General features: G+C 53.5%; 1 protein-coding gene across 12 annotated transcripts in view; it reads right to left on the minus strand.

Annotated features, from left to right (window-relative positions):
- PTPRT (protein tyrosine phosphatase receptor type T) overlaps positions 1-22,627 on the minus strand; it is a 1,067,282-nt gene that overhangs the window by 41,715 nt on the left and 1,002,940 nt on the right. For 6 of the 12 annotated variants that reach the window (XM_047746499.1, XM_047746498.1, XM_047746496.1 and 3 more), the window contains 7 exons: positions 21,741-21,800; positions 20,920-21,036; positions 16,491-16,645; positions 13,002-13,137; positions 10,723-10,872; positions 8,883-9,056; positions 5,125-5,256 (listed from right to left, as the gene is read on the minus strand). In XM_047746499.1, the coding sequence (XP_047602455.1) occupies positions 5,125-5,256; positions 8,883-9,056; positions 10,723-10,872; positions 13,002-13,137; positions 16,491-16,645; positions 20,920-21,036; positions 21,741-21,800 (924 nt within the window). The remainder of the gene's footprint in view (positions 1-5,124; positions 5,257-8,882; positions 9,057-10,722; positions 10,873-13,001; positions 13,138-16,490; positions 16,646-20,919; positions 21,037-21,740; positions 21,801-22,627) is intronic. The other 6 variants (XM_047746505.1, XM_047746504.1, XM_047746503.1 and 3 more) reach the window with 1 other exon arrangement.

A 22,627-nucleotide genomic window follows, 5' to 3' on the forward strand; every position in this document is an offset into this window, starting at 1 on the left:
CTTCCTGGTCAGCTTCTTCCTGCCACTTGGGGGTCTTGGCTGAGATGGTTCCAGCTAAAGATGGTTCCATCCTGTTTGATGTCAAAGGGAGCCTGGCGGGTAGACCTTACTTCACTACCATGTCTGCTTCATGGGGACTGTGGGTTTTTGAGCCTCTTTTGTACATGTCTGGTCTGTGCCTGGGACACTGTAGGTTCTCAATCAGTGCATGGCGATGACTGAAGGATTGAATGCAACTCAGAAAGCAGACACCTTGACTTTTAAAAGGCCTTCTTCAGGGTCTGCAAGAGTCCTGTGGTTGTTGAGGTGGACATCTGCCTTGTCCTTGGCTCTCCCCATCTTGCTCTCTCATGGTTCCTGATGGACTTTGATTCAGACATGGATTTCTCCAGCCCAAACCACTTTCCAGCCCAGCACTGCTGACTCTGGATGATTGCATCTCATGATTGCAGTCTCACACCCCGCCCTGGCACTGATCCCTATGCCTCTGGGCCTGAATTCCTGTTTTCAGTTTTATTGCCTGTGTTAGTTTGCTGTGGCTGATGCAACAAATCACAAATGTGGTGGCTTAACGTCACACGAATTTATTATCTGGAGGTCAGAAATCTGAAATGAGTATTAAAGGGCTAAAATCAAAATGTCAGCCGAGCTGTGTTCCTTTCTGGAGTCTGCAGGGGACAAGCCATTCCTCATCTTCTCCAGTTTTGCGAGGCGGCCAGAATTCCTGGGCCTGTGGCTGTACCACTCCACTCTCTGCTTCCATCACCATGGACTCTGATCTTCTGCATCCCTCTTACTAGGATCCTGATATTGGGTCCACCTGGACAACCCAGGACAATGTAAACATCTCAGTGTCTTTAACTTTACCACATCTGCAAAGTCCCTTCTACTCCGTAAGACAACACGTTGGCCAGTTTAGAGACAAGGAGGTGGACAGCTTCGGGGGTGGGGAGGAGCATGATTCTGCCTACTGCACACCCCCAACCCCAAGGCTGGACCAGAGGGTCTCCTGAGCTAGCTAAACAATATGGCGGGTGCGGCATGACCATGAAGAGGGCTCCTTTTTGGTGTCTGTTTGCTACGGGCTCTGGTCTACCCACTGAGCCCACAAGGATGGAAGGGGTCTTGAGTCAGGACTGTTGGGTGTGACCGGAAATGTTCTTTCTGAAATGCCTACTGGAAACCACAGTGCCATTTACTAGATGTTGTGGTTCTAGGATATTACCCTACTAATCTGATCACAGGCCTTGGAGTCCTAAAGAGCTAAAAAAAAAAAAAAAAAGAAAAGAAAAAGTCTCTAAGGTTGAAGACATAGAGATGCCTTCAGAGTCTTTATCTTCAGCCCCCGCTGCTTGGAATTGTCCTTGAACAGAAGCCACTGTGGAGAACGGGAGAGGAGTATCCGTGGCCGGGGATGGCTGACTGAATGATGCGGTATAGGATTCCGAGCACAGGCAGGCCGACTGGCCCACAGGGCAAGAAAGGAAGGCACTTGGAGAGGTCTCAGCCTCTCCTCCACATTATTTTTCGGCGACTTACAGGTAGTCCTGCCACAACGCTCAACATGAGCCCTGATGATCTCGGCCCTGGTCCAACCACAGGATGTGGCACTGGTCCTCTGCTGATGCTCAGGACCTAGGGCAGTCTCATCTGTGTGGCTGGGCTGGCCAGGAAGCCGAGGCCATCTTGGCAGGGGCACGCTGGTAGGCAGATGCTGACAGCACTTCAAAGAACCGCCTTTCCAGGTGCCGAGGGCGGCTTTTCTGAGGCTCACGCAGTGTCACTGTTTATTTTCGCAAGGCACCCAGCTGTTTTGGTGATGATATTTATATCCATAAGTGCTCTATTCATCTGCCGATGTTAGGGGATGCTTGCCGGCTACATATGGCAGCCAACCCCACAGCTCTTCCGAGCCTGGTGTTTTTGCATTTAGGGAAATCAATTCTCAAAGGCTGTACCAACATCTAGGGATAAGAAATCTTCCTTTACCCAAGACCCACTCCGGAAGGGGGAGCCAGAGCCAATGACCTTGACCCCTGCTTCTCTACACGTCCCAAAGTGAGGTTCCTTGAAACGCCTCCTCCGTGCCTGAGCTCTGGTTTTACAAAAAGGGATTCTGGAAAAGGCGGACAGCAAACAGGCCTTCATGGGCCCCACCTCACTCAGGGGCTCAGGGAGCAGAGTTCACGGTTTTCCTTTTTTAGGCAAAGGAACAGGACGGCTATGGCTTCCTAGTCTGGCACTCCACAGGCGTCTTTGTTTTATGGGAATCCATTTAAATTCCTGGCTCTCTTGAATTCCAGTCATCTATTGTTTGAGACCCAGATCTTGGAGTCACCTCTTATCTCTCCCACTCCCCATTCAGTCTGTCAGGATATATCGGGTCTCCCTTCCGGATATATCAAGAATCCACTCCACTGCTACCCCCGGGTTCAAGCGGCCATCCCTCGTTACCTGGAAGGACGGCAGACGCCGCCTCCTCTCTGCCCTTTCTGCTCACTCCCTTAGCAAACGCTCTCCCTTTCGGGTACCAACAGTCTGTTCTCAACACAGTAGCCAGAGGGAAAGTTTTTTTCAAAAAAAAAAAGTCAAAGTGGGTCACTCCTTTCCTCAAAAGCTGTCAGTGGCTCCCTTTTCCTCTCAGACTAAAACCTCAAGTCCTTCCCACAACCCACAAGGCCCTCCATGACCTGGCAGCCCTGCCACGTTGCTGGGTCCCCTGCGGCACCCACTCTGTTCGGTCACAGTAGCCTCTGTGCCATTCCTCAGACATGCCAGGCATGAACCCACCATCAGGGGTTGGTGTGGCTTGTCCTTTCTCCCTGGGATGCTCTTCCTGGAGACGGTCACACGGCTCATTCTCTCCCTACCTTCCAAACTGACCTTCTCAATAGGGCCTGCCTTGATCCCTCTATCACAATTTTACTCCCAAACCCACCTTCCAATCTTCCTTACCCTGCCCTCGTATTTTTTTCCCATATACCCATGACCTTCTAACATATAATTAAGCACATATAGGGTGTTTGTTCTTCACTGTCTCCTCCACTTTCGAACAGAAGTTGCAGCAGAGGTGGGAGTCTCCTGTTTTGCTTGTTCTGTCTTAACCCAGGACACGCTCCAAACACCTAGAATAGCTCCCAGTGGGAAACAGATACTCCACAAGTACGGCCCAAGAATGAGCATGTCTCTCCCAGCACATCCCCGCCCCGCACTCAAGGCCCCTCCCATACTCTGCTCCTCCCCATGCCCCCCCCTCCTTCCACCTCCCCCCAAAGGCCAGACTGCCCAGACCTGGGCCCCTGCCACCGTCTGCAATGTCTCTTTCACCTCCTGCCTCCACTGCTCTCCAGACCCATGGACTTGGGTCTGGAAGCCCAGCTCCCCCATCCCAGCCCTGCCGTCCGGCCTGCCCAGCCACCCCCTCAGTTCAGACCCCCACCTCGCTTTTCGGGGCATTTGCAACATCCTCCTCCGCCATCTCCTGGCTGGCAGGTTTCCCTCCAGCTTCTTCTCTTCGTGGGTCCCCAGACACGGCTTTCTAATGAGAACTCAGCCATACCCCGGCTTCCAAGTGCTATATATCTCTCCCCGCTGGACAGCAAGTGCTGTCTCACAGTGCTCCCGGGAAGCCCGGGGCTTCACAAAGGCACCCAGAGTCCTGACTGTCCAAGAAGCACTGGCGGTGGCGGGGGGGGGGGGCAGAGCGGGGGGTGTCCGGGAGCTAGAAGACAAGTCTGGAGGGACCCAGCCCCCACCCCGGCGGCTTCAGCACGAGCAGCGCTAGGTGAGAGCTGTTGCCTGCACTGCGCCCGCCCGCATGAGCGTTTTAGTCAAGGAAAGGGTTCTGGTGCTAACAAAGTAAGCACTGAGGCAAGCCAAGGCCCAACTCTGCCGCAGCCCGTGCTGGCCGCGCCCCGCTGCACTCTCCAGCCTCACCTCCCTCGTCTGCTCCCAACAGATCCCGGCCCCACTGCGACCCCAGCTGTTGTGCAAACAAGCCATACACAGTCACACCCCCTTGCCTTTGCCCCCCACCCTGCTCCCATTCCCTCTGCTCAGAGAGGGCCTTTTCCCATCTCCCTCAGCCTCACACCCCCAAACCTCTGCTGCCTTCTTCAAGGCCAAAGTCACCTTCTTTTTGAAGTCTTCCCTCACCCTCTGGGCAGAATTAATTGCTCCCTGTTCCCGGCCAGCACAGCACTTCGAGGCTGACCTCTATTACGGCGCTGGCACACGAGCTTGGGACAATTTGCTCATTCGTCTCTGTAGCAAGGCTCGGAGTCCCCGCAGGGCCAAGACCACAGCTCAGACCCACTGTATTTCATTCCCACACAAGGCCGGCACGCATGCAGGAGTGCGCTGAGATACCCTGAGTTTCTTTTAAGACACCACTTTTCAAACACCTGAAAGGCCATTCCCACTTGTCCCACCCAAGACTGGCTGCCCTGCTGTGGAGGGCCGCGGGCTCCAGAAGCTTTCCCATGACGTGTCCCGAGCACTGGAACATGCTGTAGGCACGTGACGCTTGGAGCCGTCAGACCCCGGGGGGCTAAGGCATGAAGCCTGTCTGGACACAAGAGCCCTGTGTGAGGACACCAGGGTCCTCACGGTGGCTTGTGGGCCAAGGGTCCAAGGTCTGAGCTCCAACTCTATCCGTGCGGGCTGCATCTCCCAGGGGTTAGGCTGCCTGGCTGGCTGGGTGTGGCCAGGCCTCAGGCTCTTCTGCCGGTTGGAGGTGCTCCCAGCTGGGGAGGCTCTGGGAGCCTCTGGGCTTGGTGTGCTCCGTGGGATTTGGAGCAAGATCCTGATCAGTGCCTGGCAGATGGAGCAACAGAATCTGGCCTCAGACAGGGGAAGAGGGCTGGGCAAAACCCCCAAGTAGGGAGAGTCATTGCTGGAAGTGAGGGGATGCAGAGTGGGGGGTGGCGGGGCCCGCATGAGACCACCGGCCTCTGCTGGCAGCAGGACGGGCTGGCTTGGTGCTCGAACCCAGCCAGCACCCGCCACAGGCTGCTCAGTCGGGCAGAGGTGGCATGCGCTGACTCTCAGGCTCTCCCTCGAAACCCTTGGGCAAGGCTGCCCAAACGCGCCTGAGCACCTGGGCGGCAGCCGCAGCCCTCCTACCTGGGCGGTGTCCATCTCATTCAGCATCACCACGGAGGAGCAGTTGTAGTCGAACACCAGCCTCCAGAAGTCTGCCACGGTGTTGGGGAGAGGGTGCTGGGTGACCACGAAGGCAGCAGGCTGCTTGTGGCTCTGACAAAGGAATGACATAGGCTTCGTGAAAGACACATCCAGCAGAGATGTTCTGATGGTGAGGAGGCTTGGATGGCGGCCAGAGCCACCCCCCCCTCCCCACCCCCCCCCCCCCGTCGAGCCTGTCAAACAGATTGCCTAAGACACCTACTTGTTCTGGCATCTCTGGGTGCCCCCAGTGGCCAAGGCGGCCTTCTCATAACGAACTCATTCTCCTCTAAACTAAGACATTTCATTAGAAAAGTGTCACTCGGCTGGGGATTATCCAAATAAATTATTTATGTTTTGGAGCTCAGCAAATAATCATTATTACAATATGAAATGAAAGATTCTGGAAGCAGATTTGCTGCTTTGCTGCCCAAAGCACCTCCTGGGACACTGGCGATATCTGTGTTTCTGTGCCCACAATGCTGGAGGAGGGGGTGGCTCAGCCCGAGACAGAGAGCCTCCTGAAGGGACTTGTGTTGCAGGAGGCTCACTCCTGCCCCAGGGTCAGGATGAGGGTGGAGCTGGCCTGTCAGAAGACGGATATGGTGTGCTGTGAGACAATGGGCAGTGGAAGGCTCGGGTTTTAGCATGAGACAGACCTGGGGTTCAAATCCAGCTTTCTGACTTGTAGGTTATCATCCATCCAACCAACCAACCATCCATCCATCCATCCATCCAACCATCCATCCATCCATCTATCTAAACATCATTTGTACAGCCCTTTTTTGGTACTGAGCCTTGGCAAATGGGAATCACAAGTCCCATTTTGGGGAGGGTTGTCACGCAGAGTGAATGAGATTTGTGTTTGGGAAAAGACTGGGACATGTGAATGAGCTGTGAGCCCACTGGCAGGACAGAAACATCCCCGACATGATTCTTTATCCTTGGCACTGGTGCTGGGGCTGGCACCTAAGACCCCCCCCTACACACAGGTCCAGCAAACAAATGAATACACTCAGTTCCATGTTACGGATGGGGAAACGGAGGCCCACAGAAAACACCTTGTGAGAGTCTGGGCTACGTGGGAAGCTTTGACTGGGCCCTCTTTACTACAGTATCTTGTACGAAGGTGTTTGGAAAGATTGGAGGGCTTCTCCTTTAGTGGCCTGTGACACCAGAGATTGTCCACAGCTTATCTTCTTAACAAGCTTTCTTGAGAGACAGTCCCTGTGGCAGACACAGCTATTTTCGGCTGAGTGGCAAGTCAGCAGGAAGATGGGGAGAGAAGATAGACGGGCCCATCCAAACCAGGGGAAGACCCAGGCAAAACACTCTGCCACCCATATTACATAAATGATCTCTTGATGCCCTGGTGGCAAAAAAAAATGCTGGCGTGTAGATACTGGGGTCCTGTCTTCTAAGGGTCTTCTGACCAGTGGAATGATCCAAGGATGGGGGTGGGCTGGGAGGGCAGTATATTTAGTTTCCCCGAAAGCCAAACTCTAGAGGCAGATAGCAGGTCTTCGAGCCATTTCTAGACATGGGAAAGAATCTAGATTTTAAGAGTCAAAAGATAGAACCCAGGCCCTAGGTAGGCTTCACCCTTTCTGAGCTAGTCAACATGGAGACAGTCATGCAAATACTCTGGGCCTCAGTATTTGATCCAAAAAGTGGGGACAATAACACCCAAATACAGAACAAGTCAGGATAAGTCCAGGCTCTGACACAGTGCCCAACACTCAGCGAATGTTAGTTCTCTTTCCTTTTTCCTTGTCTCTGTGATAAATGCTCTATTAGGCCAGCATGCCTGACAAAGCCTTATCTGAAAATATGCTCGAGATCCGCACTCCTGCCGGGTTTCGGGGATCAGCCGGCAATCCATTTCATGGATAACATCATCTTTTACCAGGGGAAACATTAAAAATTAACCCAGAGGACTTCATATTTTTCTGCTAGGAGAAAAGCTGCTATGGTTACCAGATAATGCACAGACTGAACTGGAATACAGATAAGGACTTTTTTTTTTTTTTTTTTTTGTAAGAATGGCAAAGGCCTGGTGATGGCTCACAGGAGAAATGCCCCGTGAACAAAGAGAACACAAGCAGCATCAGAGCTTGGCAGAAGGCATCCGGCTCCAGGTAGCATCTAACCTACTAAGTAGAGGCCAAAGGCATGTTTGATCCTTGCATAGATGAGGAAGTCAAGGAGAGGGAATTGGGACAAGTGGGAGAAAAAGCAATGAGGAACTTGGAAGTGTGATTACACCCCCAGGCTCCATCTCTTGCCACACACACACACACACACACACACACGCACGCACACACGCACACACATACATGCATGCACACATTGACCTTAGAGGGCTCTAAGCTAAAGCCAGAGGTCTCCCCTCCACCTCCAGCTATTTGATCTGACCAAGACAAAGCTCCCTGCTTCTGGACCCATAGAAGGGAGTCCATGGAGGAGCTGGGCACCCCCCGTGGGCAGAGGCCAGGGCAGGACCCCACAGAGCTGATAGGAACTAAGCTCCTGTCACCTCCCTGCCTCCAACACCGAGGGCCCTTGGGGAGAGTTTTAGGAGGATCAGAGGTCAGAGAGATAGTTGGCTTTGACCCCAAGAGAAAGCACTCTACATTCCTGCCTGCTCTGAGGGAGATGGGAAGTCCATGTGGGCTGCATAGTTGTGACCTTGGACATGGGTCGGGAGGGGGACTTGGAAGGGCTTATCTCCAATCAGGCAATGGTATTCTTGGTCCAGAGCCTTGGGAGGCAAGATGTCTGTGTCTTCCTGGATTGCACAAACTGTGGGGAGGCCAGCAGAATGAATTCTAGAGTGTGAGTTCTGGGTTCTGGCTCTGCCACTAGCTTTCCCGGTGACCTTGAGCAAGTCTCTTCCTCTTTCTGGCCTCAGTTTCCTTTGCTGAAAAGTACAAGGATGAGACCAGATGATCCATGGCTCCTTCCTGCTGCAAACATCTCTACATCCAGAAGGTGGAGGGATGACCACTGGAAGGAGATGAAGGACCAGTGGGGAAGCCTATGAGTCAGGAGCAAGGACCCACTGGGGCAAGGACGTGACCTCCTCATTAGGGTCATGACTTCTCAACCAGGTCAGGGTGGGAGTGTCTTTCTTGGACTTGATGCTGAGAAAGCAGGAGATAGTGCCCCTGATGGGACAGTCAGGAACATGGCCTGTCCCCTTCTGTGCCCCCTCTGCCACATCCCATCACTTATCCAGTAACCTGTCAGTCTCATTCTTGCCTCTGCACAAGAGTTATCTGGGAACCTGCCTGGGAGCCCTTCCAGGGCAGAACCTATGTCTGCACCGTCCTGCATTCCCAGGGCTCAGGCCAAGGCCTGGCATAGAGAATGTTTCCTGAACTGGATGGAGGGCTGAGAGTCAGCTCTCCAGGCAGCAAGAGAGGGGACTAGGCAGGCCTGCACCGTGATGTCATGGACACACACTTTATGCTTTCGGTGCATTCTTTCCAGGCTTATATGGGAGCAAAGAGTCCAGAACACAGCTTGTCTACAGGTTTGGACCAGAGCCCTCGGGGAAGCAAAGGTCTTAGGGCCAGAAGATCAGGAGCAAGGAGAGGCTGCCTGGGGGTGATGGCGAGGTGTGTCGGTGCCCTGGGCTCCAGCCATCTCCACCTAGAAGGAATTTCCCAGTGAGTGCCAGCCAGGGCTCAGCTTACGTCCATCAGTGCGGCATTGACGTAGTTGCTGGGCTCTCCATCCACCGAGATAAGGAAGGGCAGGCAGCGGTCCAGAGGCAGGACGTCCATGCTCCGGTTCTTATCGTGATTCCGAGGCAGGAGCCCGATGCTGCAGTCCTCGGGCCGGACACGGGGGGTCACGATGTTGAGGGTCTGTAGGGCACAAAGACAGACAGGTAGGCACTGCTCAGGCGGGTGCCTCAAACAGAGAGACGGTGAAGTTCAAACTCAGCCTACCCCATCCTATCTCCATCCTTCTAGCTTGGCCCTCCAGTCGCCCCACCATCCCACCCCCACCCCAGGGCTTGTTCCTCTCCCATGTGACGTGCTGCCATCTCCCTATCGGGACTGTATGACACCCTGATGCCAAGGCTACAGACGCAGCATGCCCATGTGCAGAGCGGACACAGACTGCCAACACCTGCCAACCTGCTCATCTCAGTAAAGGGTGGGCCAGCCAGGAGGTCAGAGGGTGGGTGTGGGGCTGGGAATCTCTAAGCAGTGTTTATGCCTCCGTTGAAGTGTCCTGGAAGGAGGGAAAGGATTTACCCAATGCTCCTCTCAGAGACAGTGGCTTTTATAAAGATTTGATTGATTGATTGATTGATTGATTGATTTGACAGAGAAAGAGAGATCACAAGTAGGCAGAGAGGCAGGCAGAGAGAGAGGAAGGGAAGCAGGCTCCCTGCTGAGCAGAGAGACCAATGCGGGGCTCGATCCCAGGACCCCGGGATCATGACCTGAGCCGAAGGCAGAGGCTTAACCCACTGAGCCACCCAGGCGCCCCGAGACAGTGGGTTTTAGAACAAGCTGCTCAGGATGGGTGAGAGACCCCCAGGGGGCAAGATCTAGGAGTGTAGAGAACTTCAGGGCTGTGTTCTACAGAGTGAGTCTTGCAAACATGGGGCCAGAGCTGAATCGTCCAGCCAGGAGACCAGATGCTAGGTGCACCCAGGAGGGGGCTGTGGCCTCATCTCTCCCCTCCCAATCGGTAAAGCTTCCTTTGGAGGGAACACGGGGGTACTGGCTGGCTGGGGTATCTGCCTGTGGAATCATGGGCCAAGGACTTGCCCCTCAATTTCTGGAACTTCCTTGCTTCCTGCTGCCTGGTTCTCAGCTCCTGTTGCCAAGGGATGACCCCGGCACGGACCTGAGGACAAAAGGCTGGACTCTTGGCTTACGCAGTGATTCACGTCCAGGCCTCCAGACCAAGTTGCCACCATTCTGGCCACCTGGGCTGCAAGGTACAGATGTGCTATGTCTGAGCTGAGCTGAGCTCTGGAACGGTGCTTCTCAAAGTCTCATGTGCAGACAAGTCATCTGGAGATCTTGTTACACTGCACACTCTGGTTCAGAAGCTGTGGGTGGGACCCAGGATGCTACATTCTGATGAACTCCCAGGTGCAGCTGATGGTGCTGGCCTCCAGACCCCCTTCTGGGTAGTAGGGAGGATCTAGGACACACACACTCCAATTGTATGGAAATGGCAAGAAAACCCGAGTCCCTCTAGGGATGGTGGAGCATGAAACTCATACTTGTTTTTAGAAACTCGTCTCCACCCACAACTCAGACTAGCTAGAACTCCATTCGTTCAAACACAGGATCTTAGTTAAAAAACAAGTGTCAACAGTCATCGAGTGACTGGTTCATAGAGGTTCACGGTTATGCGTGGAATGTTCTGGAATTCATTCTGCAGCCTATTTCTAGAGCCTCGGACACTGGAAGCACTGGGCTTATCCGTTCTCACAAAGGAAACCCCATGAATGTTCTCAGCGCCACTGAAGTTGGCTGGGTCACCGAGCCCAGGCCTTGCTCTTACCTGAAATTCGTCTTTGATCTGGCTGGAGTTGGTCTGGGGGTCCAGCCTGCTGATATTGTAGTAGAGAGAGCGGAACTCGCACACGGGGATGGCGGTGTTGCCGCACAGGCACGCTTCCAGGATGGCGTCGTGCACGAACACGTACTGCTCCTGCCAAGCCATGGAGGGGAGAGAGAGGGGTCTGAGAGAGAAGAACAGTGGCCTGGGCATGTGTCTCCCAGATGTAACCCCATGGCTGGGAAGGATGGGCAGGATATACATAGCCACATCACGGCTTCCTCTCCAACCCCAAAGGGCCAAGCTTCCCTGATTCTTCCCAAGCTCCCTTGGCAAGGGTGAGGCTACGTTGTGGGACCGAGCAGTATAGTCACTGTTGACAGTTAGAAACTTCTGGACCTGCCGCAGCATGGGCTAATGGTGCCTGCCTCTGTCCCCTTGGCTGTCGCCTCTACCTTGGAGGCTGCTAACCACAAGCACCTGAGATTCATGCTGAGGGATTTCTTCTGGTCCCAGGAGCACACTGGGGCTGTGCCCAGGGCGAGCCAGCAAGGCTGGAGAGTCAGCGCTCTGGGAAGGAACCCCCAAGAAGTGTCCGCCGGAGACTTGGGGCAGAAACACCTAAGCTCCTTCTGTCCCAGGTAGGATATTTGGGAGGGCATGTTCCCTACTCCCTCAGAGCTCCCAGCAGGCTTGAGCTTCAGGTGTCCACAGGGTAAAACAGCTTGCAAATCCCCTCAGCAGTGTCACACAGCCTGGCTTCCTTTCCTTCTCTTTGCTTTCCAACCTGTGAGTCTTGGGATCGCCTCCCAAATCAACCACATGCCTTGTCTCAGGGTCTGCTCCTGAGCCCTGGGCCCCTCTGCCACCTGTGTCCTTTGCTCCTGCTGTTCTCTTCCCCTGGAACCCCGTGTCCCTGTTGCTATGGCCCCTCTGCTTCATTCCCTCTGGAAAGTCTTCTGTAAACCTACCAGGTGGAAGCTGTTGCTATTGTCCCCAGGACCTTAACCAGCGTTTGTTGAGTGACTTGGCCCATCTCTACATCAAACACTTATCCAGATGCATCACGATGATCGATCTGGCAGGCGAGAATTCTACCACTGAACCACTAATGCACGATGATCGATCTGGATGCCTGTCTCTGTACAGACAGCAGGGACCCTGTGTCTGGTGCCAGCCAGTGAGCCTGTCTTCCGCAAGCATGAATCTGGGAACAGAGAAAGCAGCCACTCGGCTCTCCTGCAGCCTCACCCAGTGTAGACGCTAGCCTGTGGAAGTTAGCTCAGAGCTCACAGCGGGCTCTTATGTGTATATGCTTGTAAGTGGGGTGATTCTCCACAGAGCCGGCAGTGCCTGGCCAGGCCCAAACCCAAAACTTCCCTTTGCAGGACTGATGAAGGACATAGCTTCTTATCTGCCCTAGCTGCCTGCCTGGGCACCCACAGCCTTCCCTAGAACCAGGCAATGGGCTCATTATAAGAAGAATTAGCCATGGCTTTGAGGAGTAGGGTGGGCAGAAAAGGCTGCCTAACAAGAGAGTATGGTTCAGGGAAAAGTGCATGGGCCTTGGGGTCACATGCACCCAGGTTCCACCACTGTCCACCTGTGTAAGGACTTGGGGGCGGTTTATCTGTAAAATGGGAATACTAGTAGGAGCCGCCCCATAGGCTTGTTGTGAGGAATACACATAATATCCCGAATATAAAGGACCTAGCATGATGCCTGGCACGTAGTAGGTGCTCAACAATAAAGATGAACTCCTCCCATTTCCCTCGGGTCTTGGGCTCTCTACCGGAACAGAGGGACACCTGAAGGCTTGCTTTTCCCTCAAGAGCAGGGGCTATGTTATCTCCTTTGGAATCCCTAGAACCCAGCCCAAGTACTCAATAATTTTGTTGGCGAAGTCATTCCAGCAGGGACTGTGCTTGGCACACAGTAGGCATTCAGGAAGTGCCAATCCCTCTCTGTCTTCTCCTTCCCCCAGGGCAGGAATACTATTCAAAGAATGCTTGAAAGTTGCCATTCGGTCCCTGCTTGGATGCCCTCAGAGCTGGGGAACTCACCCCCACTGATGCAAGTGCTTGCACTGTGGGACCTCAGAGTCAGCAGCTGTGTTCTAGCTTCTGTGGTCCCAGCGTAGCAAGTCAGGTATGCCCTCTCTCCACTTCTCTCACCCCATGTCTCTTTCTATAGGATGTCCCCACTCATGGGTGTCTGTTCTACCCTGCTTCTCCTTGGGCAGGGCTGCAGCTCGCTGGCCTGCTCAGTCCCCCAGGACTCACCTCCGTCTGTACCAGGTTGACCCTCTGGGCCCGGAGCTCACGCACACAGTTGAAGATGTCCACTACCCCTTCGTTCTCTGCCATGTCGAGCATGGTGTCAATGGCAATGAAGCAGCCGGTCCTCCCGGCTCCAGCACTGGAAGAGAGGACAGTGTCTGTGAGAGACCTCAGGGCGGGGGAGTAGGGAGGGCGGAGGGAGGGAGGGAGTAGTAGGAGGGAGTAGGGAGGCGGGACCTCCTTGCCTCTACCAACCACTCAGCCCTGCCCCAAGAACCCTGTAGAGGGGCAGCAGGCTGAAGAGGCCAGACACAACAGTCTGCATCCAGCGCGGCCATGAGACCCTGAGCAAATGAGTGAACTTAGAGCCTCTGCATTCTCTTCTGTAAAATGGGAGAGCAATGCTTGCCATGGGGGCTGTTTTAACAGAACCTGCTTACTTTTATTGTCCTCATTTAGCAAGGACTTATTTAATGCTACAAAGTGCCAGACATTGTTCTAAGTGCTTTTATAAATATTACCTATTAGCTCCCTTGTGAGGGCATTGGGAAGTTTCTCACCCCATTTTACAGGTGAGAAAAGCGAGGCGCAGAGAGCTGACCTTGCTCAAGGTCACAGAGCTGGCATGCCGTGGAGGTGGGACTTTCACCCCAGCCATCTGGCTCTTGGATCTGTGCTGTTAGATACAGTAACAGTCATAGCACAAAACACATGCTTTGACAACACATCCGCAGTGGGTGAAGCTCTCTGCTCTATATCGTACAAGGCATGGTGCCTGGCATGCCGGAGATGCCTAATAAACATGTCTTCCTCACTCCCCCTTCTGTCTTTTTCCCTTTGTCAGCAAGCAGGCTGACAGATGGAAGCAAGGAAGAAGAGATGTGGGAACAGAAGGGAGGTGGTGGGAAGGCAGATCCTCTGAGTGGGCCCAAAGGCAGAGTGAATCCGAGGTCCCACGTGGCAAGCCCCAGGTTTGGCTCCAGGGGCACCTGCTTTCCCAGGAATGTGAGCCAGGAGCAGCCTACAACTAGAATAGGTGACAGCTCCAAGGCCCTTGTCTGGTAGACATACTCTGATTCTGATACATGCTCAATTCTGATCACTGGTGGCTTCCTTTAAGAAGATCTCAGACCAAGTACAAAATAGCAAAAGAACTCAGCATGACCCTTGGACCCACGACCAGCCTTTCCCCGATCCGCACTGGGTTCCAGGCATGGCTCTGAACCAGAGACAAATAGAACACTGGCCTTAAGTGCACGTAATTTAAGAAGCGAAGGCCAAGTTATTAAGGAGGACCATGCTGGCTGTGTTTTCACATCTTGCTTCCCCTAGGGAAACAGCGATGGGGCAGGAAGAGAGCAGGACTGGCTGACCACAAACCCAGCAGGACAGGCCGGTGGGGACTGGGTAACAGTCCCACAATGATCTGGAAAACAAACCCATGGGAAGCAGTCTTGGTTCTTAGTAAAATTTCATGGTTTAAAGTGGCGAAGTTTGACTTGTATTTATACATTTCCACACCCCAGTCCAGATGCCCGCAGAAGGGATGCAGCCAGTAGGCCTCAGGGTCTAGGAGGGGGCACAAACAGCCACTCATCTGCCTCTTCCTGAAGCCTCCTCCTCCACCTGTGTTAGGGAAAACTAGCAGCCTGACCCGGTTTTGAATCTTGGATCCACCACCAGTGAACAACCTGCCCAGTGGCTGTAAGCCTCACACATCCAACCTGCCTCCCTGCTGGGATCTCCTGAGGACCTGAGCTGTACTTCAGCCTCGCACGGCAGCTGAGCTCATCATACTTGGGGTCAGACCCCTGGAACCCAATTCTAGCTCCACCACTTACTAGCTGTGTTACCTTGGGTAAATGACCTTACCTTTCTGGCTTTCAATAACAACCACCATGAAACGAGGCTGATAATAATAAACAGATCCACCCTGTCGCGTCCATAGCCCAGTACATGTACATTGCACGAAATGATGCTGAAAAAGCACGGGTGCATGTAAATTACCTAGCCCTATGCCTACCTATGCAATTTCTCAGTAAATGTAGCCACTTCTATTCAACAAACATTTATGGAGCATCCAGTAAGCACTGGATGCTGGGATTAGGAGTGGGGACACGAAGATAAGCAGACATGGTTTCTGCTCTGAAGAATGAACAGTCTGGGGGAGTGGACAAGTATTAGAGGCAGAGAAGGGTAGTGTTTTTAAATGCCATGAGGTGTCAGGACTTCTCCTAGGCACTGCGTATAGGTCAGCCAGCACATTTCATCTTCAGAATGGCCCTGGGAGTGGAGACCACTGTGCTTGTCATGTTGGGCAGGCTGGGTCTGGAGGAAAGACAGGGCTGTCACGCAAGGAGAGGCTGATAAATCATTTCCCTTCCTCCCTTACCCCCGCTCTGGTTGCCCTCTGGGACACGGGACTTGGGGGGCTAACATTCTACTGTCCTTGAACTGTCATGAGCTGTAAAACAGAGGATATATGCAAAATGCTTAGAGAGCCCAGGGCTGCTGGTGACTGTGACCTGCCAACCCTCAGTGACCTCATCTGTGAAACGGGGTCTCTAATTCCCACCCGCTCATGTGGGGAGGGTAAACAGATGTTGAGGGACAAGAGGTTGGCCCTGAGATGCCTGCAGTTTGTGGACTCTCTTCTTGGCTTCACTCGGGACCTTGACTGAGATGGACACCGCCAGGGCAGGCCTAAGTCAAGAACACAAAGGGTCTGAAAAGGTGGCCTGGGCCCAAGGTCACACTGGAAGAGGGAGGCAGGAGTGTGCGGGCCAGCTGGCCTTCAGGTCTGGTCCAATTTTTAATGCCCTTAACATGACACTTCATCTCCATTTAGGAGGACTGGAAGACATGCCAGTCACTCCCCATGCGACTTTCTAGGTCAGAGCTGAAAATACCTCTTCTCCATAATAAGGTGAAGCCTGGCGCTGTCCATTTACTCTCTGTTAAGGACCCTGCAGGCCAACAATTGATTTTTAAAATAACAGAACTGAAGAGCTGCACGCTTCCACGGAGGCTCCCCGCTGCTGTGGCACGCAGCCGAGGGCGAGCCTCTGGACAAAAGCCTGTCCACTCCCAGCGCTGCCGGCTTACACCTGCGTGACCCAAGCAAATGGTCCACCTTCTTGGCACCTCGATGTTCTCATCTGTAGAATGGGAAGGAAGCTAGCGCCCACCCCTCCAGGCTGCATGAGGAGTATACAAAGTGCACATGTAACAGACCCTGTCAGTGTGAGCCCACATCCCCAGGGGGCTTTAGTATTTCAGGGTAACAGTCATGATACTCACTGGTATTGTTACTATTACTGTGTTGTTGTTGTTATTATTATTGTCAGCAGACCCTGAGATCTGGGCTGGGCTTGGAGACAGGAAGGGCAGTCTTGAAGGCAAAGAAGAAAGGCCGCTGGGAAGAATGCAACTCCCTCACAGACAGCAGCACCACAGAAGCAGCATTGTTTGGAGCTGGAGCCCAGTGCTTACCTGCAGTGGACCACTATGGGCCCGGCCTCGGGGGGGTTCAGGAACTTGACCTGGCGCACGAAGCCCAGGAGGCCGGTGGCATAGCAGGGGACGCCGTGGTCGGGCCAGCTGGTGAAGTGGAAGAGGCGGAGCTCCCGGATCTCATGGTAGCCTTTCTGAGGAGAGAAGGGGCCTCTGTTCCTCCAGCTGCCACCCCCACATGCCCACCCAGCACCCACAGGGAGCACGGCTGCCGCATGGAGGGGCAGAGCCAGCCATGGAGGGGCCAGAGCCAGCCTCCCTGCCGTGGGGGAGGACAAGATCCTGCCAGGTGAGCAAGGGTTGCCACAAAGGGTGACTTAAGTAATCTGTTGGGTCTGGGAGCCACGGAAGTAGATAATGTAGAGGTAGTGGCTTTGCTGCAGGACTTCTCAGAGCCTTCAGTGGACTGGTGTACACTCTGCATCCCCAAGGGGGCGTTATAACACACCCACAGTGTTTGTCCTTTTTACAAGGGTGTCATGGGACTTCTATTCAGCAGAACAGACTCAGAGAAAGGTTGGTCTTAAACACCAAGTTCAAGTCACTTCCAGAGGAACATGAGGCCTTTCTTTCAGTGACTGAGGTCTGTGACCCTCACTGTCTTCATGGCTTTCAAGTTTTAAAAAAATGTGTCAGACTCCTCTATTCGTTAGATTCTTATTTAGAATCATAAGGCAGGGAACAAATAAAAGCAGAGCGTCTCTGACTGATGGGGGCAGTGGGGCCTGGGGCTCTGGTCGCTTCCCCTTCCCCTCCTACCACTCTTCAGTAACACCCTGCAGGCTAAGGCTGCTTCTCTGCCCAGTCCGTAGTCAGGTGTCACCTCGGGGCCTGTGCTTACGCAGTGCCCTTACCTACTTTCTCCTACCTTGCAATCTCCTGCAGATATGCGGAGAGCAACAAATAGGAAGAGTGTTTGATCATTCTTTCAGTTAAGGAAGATTCCCTGAGGGTTATCTGTGCCAAGCCTTGTGTTAGGCACTGTGAAGGCGGAAATAAAAGCCACAGTCCCTGTCCCTGGAGCGGCTCATGGTCTAGCTGGAGAGGCAGGCTCCTAAGCGGATAACCTATTGAAGTGCTTAAAGGAGCGTCAGGTAACCCCAGCTGGGGAAGGAGAAATCAGAGAAGGCTTCCTGGAGGAGGTGATGCATGCCCTGAGTCTTGAAATACATTAATAGTGAAAACAGTAGCTAACATTTATTAAGCACAGACTGCAGGCCTATTACTCTTCTGAACATTTCGGTGTACTAACTCATATAATCCTCATACCAGTCCATATGTTATCTCTGTTTTACGGATGAGGAAATCGAGGCTAAGCCAGGTTAAGGAACACAACCAGGTCATGCAACTCGTAAGTTGTAACCCAGTCTGGACCCTGGCTCTTGGACCCCACAGTCTGCACTCCTAGTCATGAGAAACTGAGGCCTCAGTGTTGCCCCATCAAAGAGATGGCAGGACTCCCAGGCAGAGAGGCAGCCCAGGTAATGTCACGGGGACAGGACTTAGCACGGCACATGCACAGAATCACAAACAGGGCACCCCCGGGGGGAAGTGGAAGACTGGCAAGGGTGGACAGAGGGACTGTGGGTGGGAGGCTGGGCAGGTGCCTGTTGCTGGGAGGCCTTGCATCCCACACGGGGTCTCACTGGGGATCTGGGGAGGTTGCCCGGAAGGGGAAGTGCATCATCACACTTGCATTTTGGGAGGGTTGTGTTGGGGACTATGTGGAGCCTGGAGTGGAGTGGGAATGTTGGGGGGCAGTGCAGGAGGCACTGATGGCACCCTCCCAGATCCCCATTCCTGGGCCAGGACCTCCATCTCCAGCTCCTGAGTCTTGGCTACGGACACCCACAGCTCCCCGCTTCTTCAGAGAATTGCTCAGCCAACCAGGAGCCCCGTCCCTTGGGGGTGGGAGTGGGCAGCTGGCATTCAGGGGCTAACAGGACAGCAGAGTGACCAGCTGACTTGGTGAGTCTGCCCAGGACTGAGAGGTTTTCTGGGACATGGGACTTTTCCTACTAAAGTCAGGATGGTCCTGGGCAAACTAGGATGTTGAGTGGCCTTAACAGAGGAACGGAGGACCCCTTTGCCTCAAGACAAGATCAAGTGTTGGGGGGAGCTCATGCCCCAGAGATCCCATGGGATCCAGCTGCCTTAGTTAGGTCTCCAGCTGAGAGCACGTCCTGGCTTGGCTCCTTCCACTGCCTGCCCTGCCTGCCTGCCTCCCTCCCTCCCTCCCTCCCTCCCCTTCTCAGAGCTCCTCCTCAAGCTTCAGCAAGCACACCCAAAGCCCTGCCACAGGCTCAGCTTCCCAGAAACCCAAACTAAAATGGAGTAAGAGTGGAGGCAGAGAGCCCCATAGCAGGCTGGGGTGGGGGTCCAGGCGCGAGTGAACAAAGGCCCAGATGGAGGCTCTGACCCAGAAGCTGAAGTAGAAGAAACAGCTTCAGCAACACTCAGGGTTTCATTCCATTCTCCAGGTCAACTCAGCCCAGGGAAGCCCTTGTTCCAGCCCTTACCACCTCCACTGAGGTCGTGGATCAGGGCTCTTCCCTCCCTGGTGGGACTATGCTCTCTTCAAGGGCAGACACCACTTCCTGTCTACTATTTCTGGGTCCCTGGCTCAGGAACCGATTTTGAGCTAAGGACCTAGGCAGTGTTTGCTGAGCACCTGCCTGTGGTTCTCCAATGCCTCCCTGCTTGGGTGTGGAGCCCAGGATGGGCTCCTCTGTCCCCACTACTCATCTCACTACTTGCACTAACTGCATCCATGCCAGATCCTCCTCTGGGGTCTGCCTCCCCAGGCCTCTGCTGTAGGAGTGCTGGCTGAGAGTGACTCCCCTTTTCTGGAGAAATGCCCTCAGCCCACAGGATCTGACTTGCACTGCAGGTGACCTCTGAATGGCTGGTCCACAGTCTGGGCAGATGGAAGCAAGGGGGCCCCGTCTGGGGTGCAGGTCCTGCTCTAGCAGCCCCTGTGGATCAGGCCTAGGTTAGACTCCACTGACGACTCTGTCCTTGCCCAGGTCCTTCCTCTTCTCCCTCCTCTCTCCCTCCCTCTCCTGTAAGTTTCTCTTGAGAGTGGTCCCTGGATACACCATCTGTACCCAAATCCTTGTCTCAGGCTCTGCTTCCAAGGAACCTGACCTAAGGCCACACTGGTGTACCTGTTGTCATGGAGAAGTGCCCTTCGCTCCTGGCTCTTCGACTGAGTCTGCAGACACAGGCCTTTAAGAGCATGAGGCTTTGGGTGGGGGTGGGGGTCCGCGGCGGGGAGGCTGCCAGGAGCAGTGTGCCCGTATCAACCATGCGTGCACTTGCTGTCCCGAGTATGTGCCTGCTTTGGTCCTCCCAGGGACTTGTCCGAACCCCAATAACACAGCTCTCAGAGCAGTGAATCCCCAGTGCTTCTGCATTGCTGGCTCTGTGGCTACTTGGTCCATCAGTATGGATGCTTCCAGAAAATGGCAAGTATAGAGTAAGTGGAAGGGGCATTGAGCTTCAAGTCAGGGGTTGAGGTGGGAATGTGGTTCAGCGAGCTTGCAGCTGGGCAATGTCGGAGAAATGACACACATGCTCTGTGCCTAATTTTCTTCCCCTATAAGATGGGAGTAAAAAAAAAGGGGGGGGAGTAATAATAGTACCTCTCTCAAGAGGTTGTTGGATTCAATGACGTCATGTACACAAAGCACTTAGAAAAGCACCTGCTTTAGTAATTGTTCAATAAATGTTAGTGATCATCATAATAGGAATTAAAAGATAAATCTTATTTGCTATCTTGTTCCTGCTTATCAAGCTTCTGCCAGGCCAGCTTCCTTTCAATGCCTAGACCAGCACTTCTCAATCCTGACGTCATGGACATTTGAAGCTAGATAATCCTCTGTTGCTGGGGGCTAGGTGTCTTGAGCATCGTGGGGTGTTCATCAACATTGCTGGCCTCCATCCACAGATGCCTGCAGCACCCCTCCTTCCTCAGCTTTGAGAACTAAAAATGTCCCTAGACATCGCCAATCTTCCCCCGGGGGTCAAAATCACCACCAGTTGAAAACCACAGGCCTGGAACATGCGGAAATCTTCTTTCCCTGTGACTCTGTGTGTTTGTTTCTTTCTGCCTGGAATAGGGTTCCTCCTGCTCTTCCCTCAGCTGACTTTCTCATTCTCCTTTGGCTGCCTAAATGCCTCCTCCTCCAGGAAGCCCTCTCTGACCACCTCATCTTGTTTTCACGCGTGGCAGGTTTCTTCCATAGCTTTTATCATCATATGGCATTTAGACCATTTGTTTGCCTGCCAAATTCTGTTTGTCACTCCTGCTAGAGGGGGGCAGCCTCTGGAATAGGATCTACATCAACTCAACTGCTGATCTGTCCCTGGTGGCAGACATAGGGCGGGCAGCTGCTGGGAAGCTTACCTTTTGGACGGTGAAGGTGCGTATGACGTACTCGGCCAGGGGCTCAGTCTCAATCAGGCTGACTTTAATGTCCCCGTAGACCTCCGTGTCATCCGGCCAGTATCGCACACACTTCACCTGCGGGGAAGGACAGAGACAAGGACGGATGAGTGTACGGCTGAGTGCCAGCAGCCGCCTCATCCGGCCTTCCTGTTCCGATAAACCCGAGGGCGATTTGGGTGGAATTTCGGTCCAAGGGGCTGTCAGCTCGCCAGCGACTGGCAAACCGCACAGGGCCACGCCCTCTCCCAAAGGAACTGGAGCCGTTAGGAATAATGGTAGTACCTTCTTCGGCAGAGCTCCTTAAAATCTCCAAGTCCATTATCACACTAGGTGAGCGAATCAACCGAGGTGAGATAGGTAGGTGGTGTTACCCCATTTACAGACGGAAACAAAGCTCGAGTTGGGAGGTCCGGCACCTGGTCCCAGGTCACCGGGCCGGCGTTCTACCTCTGGCTGAGCCCTCTTTCTGCTAGATCAGGTGGGGCGGGGGGGCAGCATCAGCGGAACAGAGATGAGAATCAAAGGTGGGAAGCGGAGGGGGTGGGGAGAGGGTCATTAACATCCAGAGGTGGTGACTGGGGGCTGGAAGGAGAAAGGCTCTCAGCTGGGAGACGGATGCAAGGATCGGGGCCCAAAGGGAAGCGTCGGCACAAAGGCTCCCTGCCCGGGCGGTGGGTGCAGATGCCAGCGACAAGCCAGTCCCGTACTGGACTCTAGGTCACACTCCGCGGGAGGAAAAAGAGATCACTGTTTTCCCCTAAAAAGAACAAAAGCATTACCATTCCGGGGGACGCCGCGCGGCCTAGAGTGGCATTTCCCACAGTGTGTTCCGCTGGGTGCTAATAGGTGTTAGGTAAAGAAAAAAAAAAAACAAGAAACAAAGAAAACAAACAAACAAAAAAAGGTTTTGTGGTCAAATGAGTTTGGGAAATGCTGGATTAAACAAAGTTAAACAGGCCGCTCTGCTACAAGACTCCTCAGCTCGTTGACCGTGCTAACGCTAAAGTGTTTTCGACTCTCCGAGAGGGGCAAAAAGTGCACAGCATTTCCCAAACGTATTTAACCATGGAACCCTCTTCTCACTGGGCATCCTGCAGACTAGCATCCCATGGAACCCACTTAGGGAAACGCTGGTATAGCGCAACCGGCTTGGCAGGCAAACGGATGCATTGCTTGGTTCTAACAGCTGACAGCTTCCAAAAAGTGCTGAAATCCCTCTCAGGCTCAACTGAACTATTCGTACGGGCAGCTAACACTCACTCACAGCTCGCCGCATCCCACACCGCTTGCTGAGTGTGCTACGAATTCCTTCCATGTATTATTTTAATCGCTTATCACTACGACCTTTACAGACATGATTATCACCCTGTTTTACGGATGAGGAAGCAGAAGCATTGGGAGGCTAAGAAAATTGTCCAGGGTCGGGAAGGGATGGAGCCGGGATGCAAAGCCAGGCCACCCAGATAATTACCAGAAACATGGCCCCGTGCAATGGTCAGAGTCAAAATGAAAAAATGCACAGGGAGCATCAGGCACAGTGGTTGGCTCCCAGCAGGAGTTCCATTAAGAGACTGCTCCCCTGTTCCCGCCCCAGATCCAAATTAGATTCGTGATCTGTCCATCGAGGGAATCTGTCTCCAAGATGGGACATTTTATAGAACGGGGT

Source organism: Lutra lutra, chromosome 9, assembly GCF_902655055.1.
Source record: "Lutra lutra chromosome 9, mLutLut1.2, whole genome shotgun sequence".
NCBI classification, from domain to species: domain Eukaryota; kingdom Metazoa; phylum Chordata; class Mammalia; order Carnivora; family Mustelidae; genus Lutra; species Lutra lutra.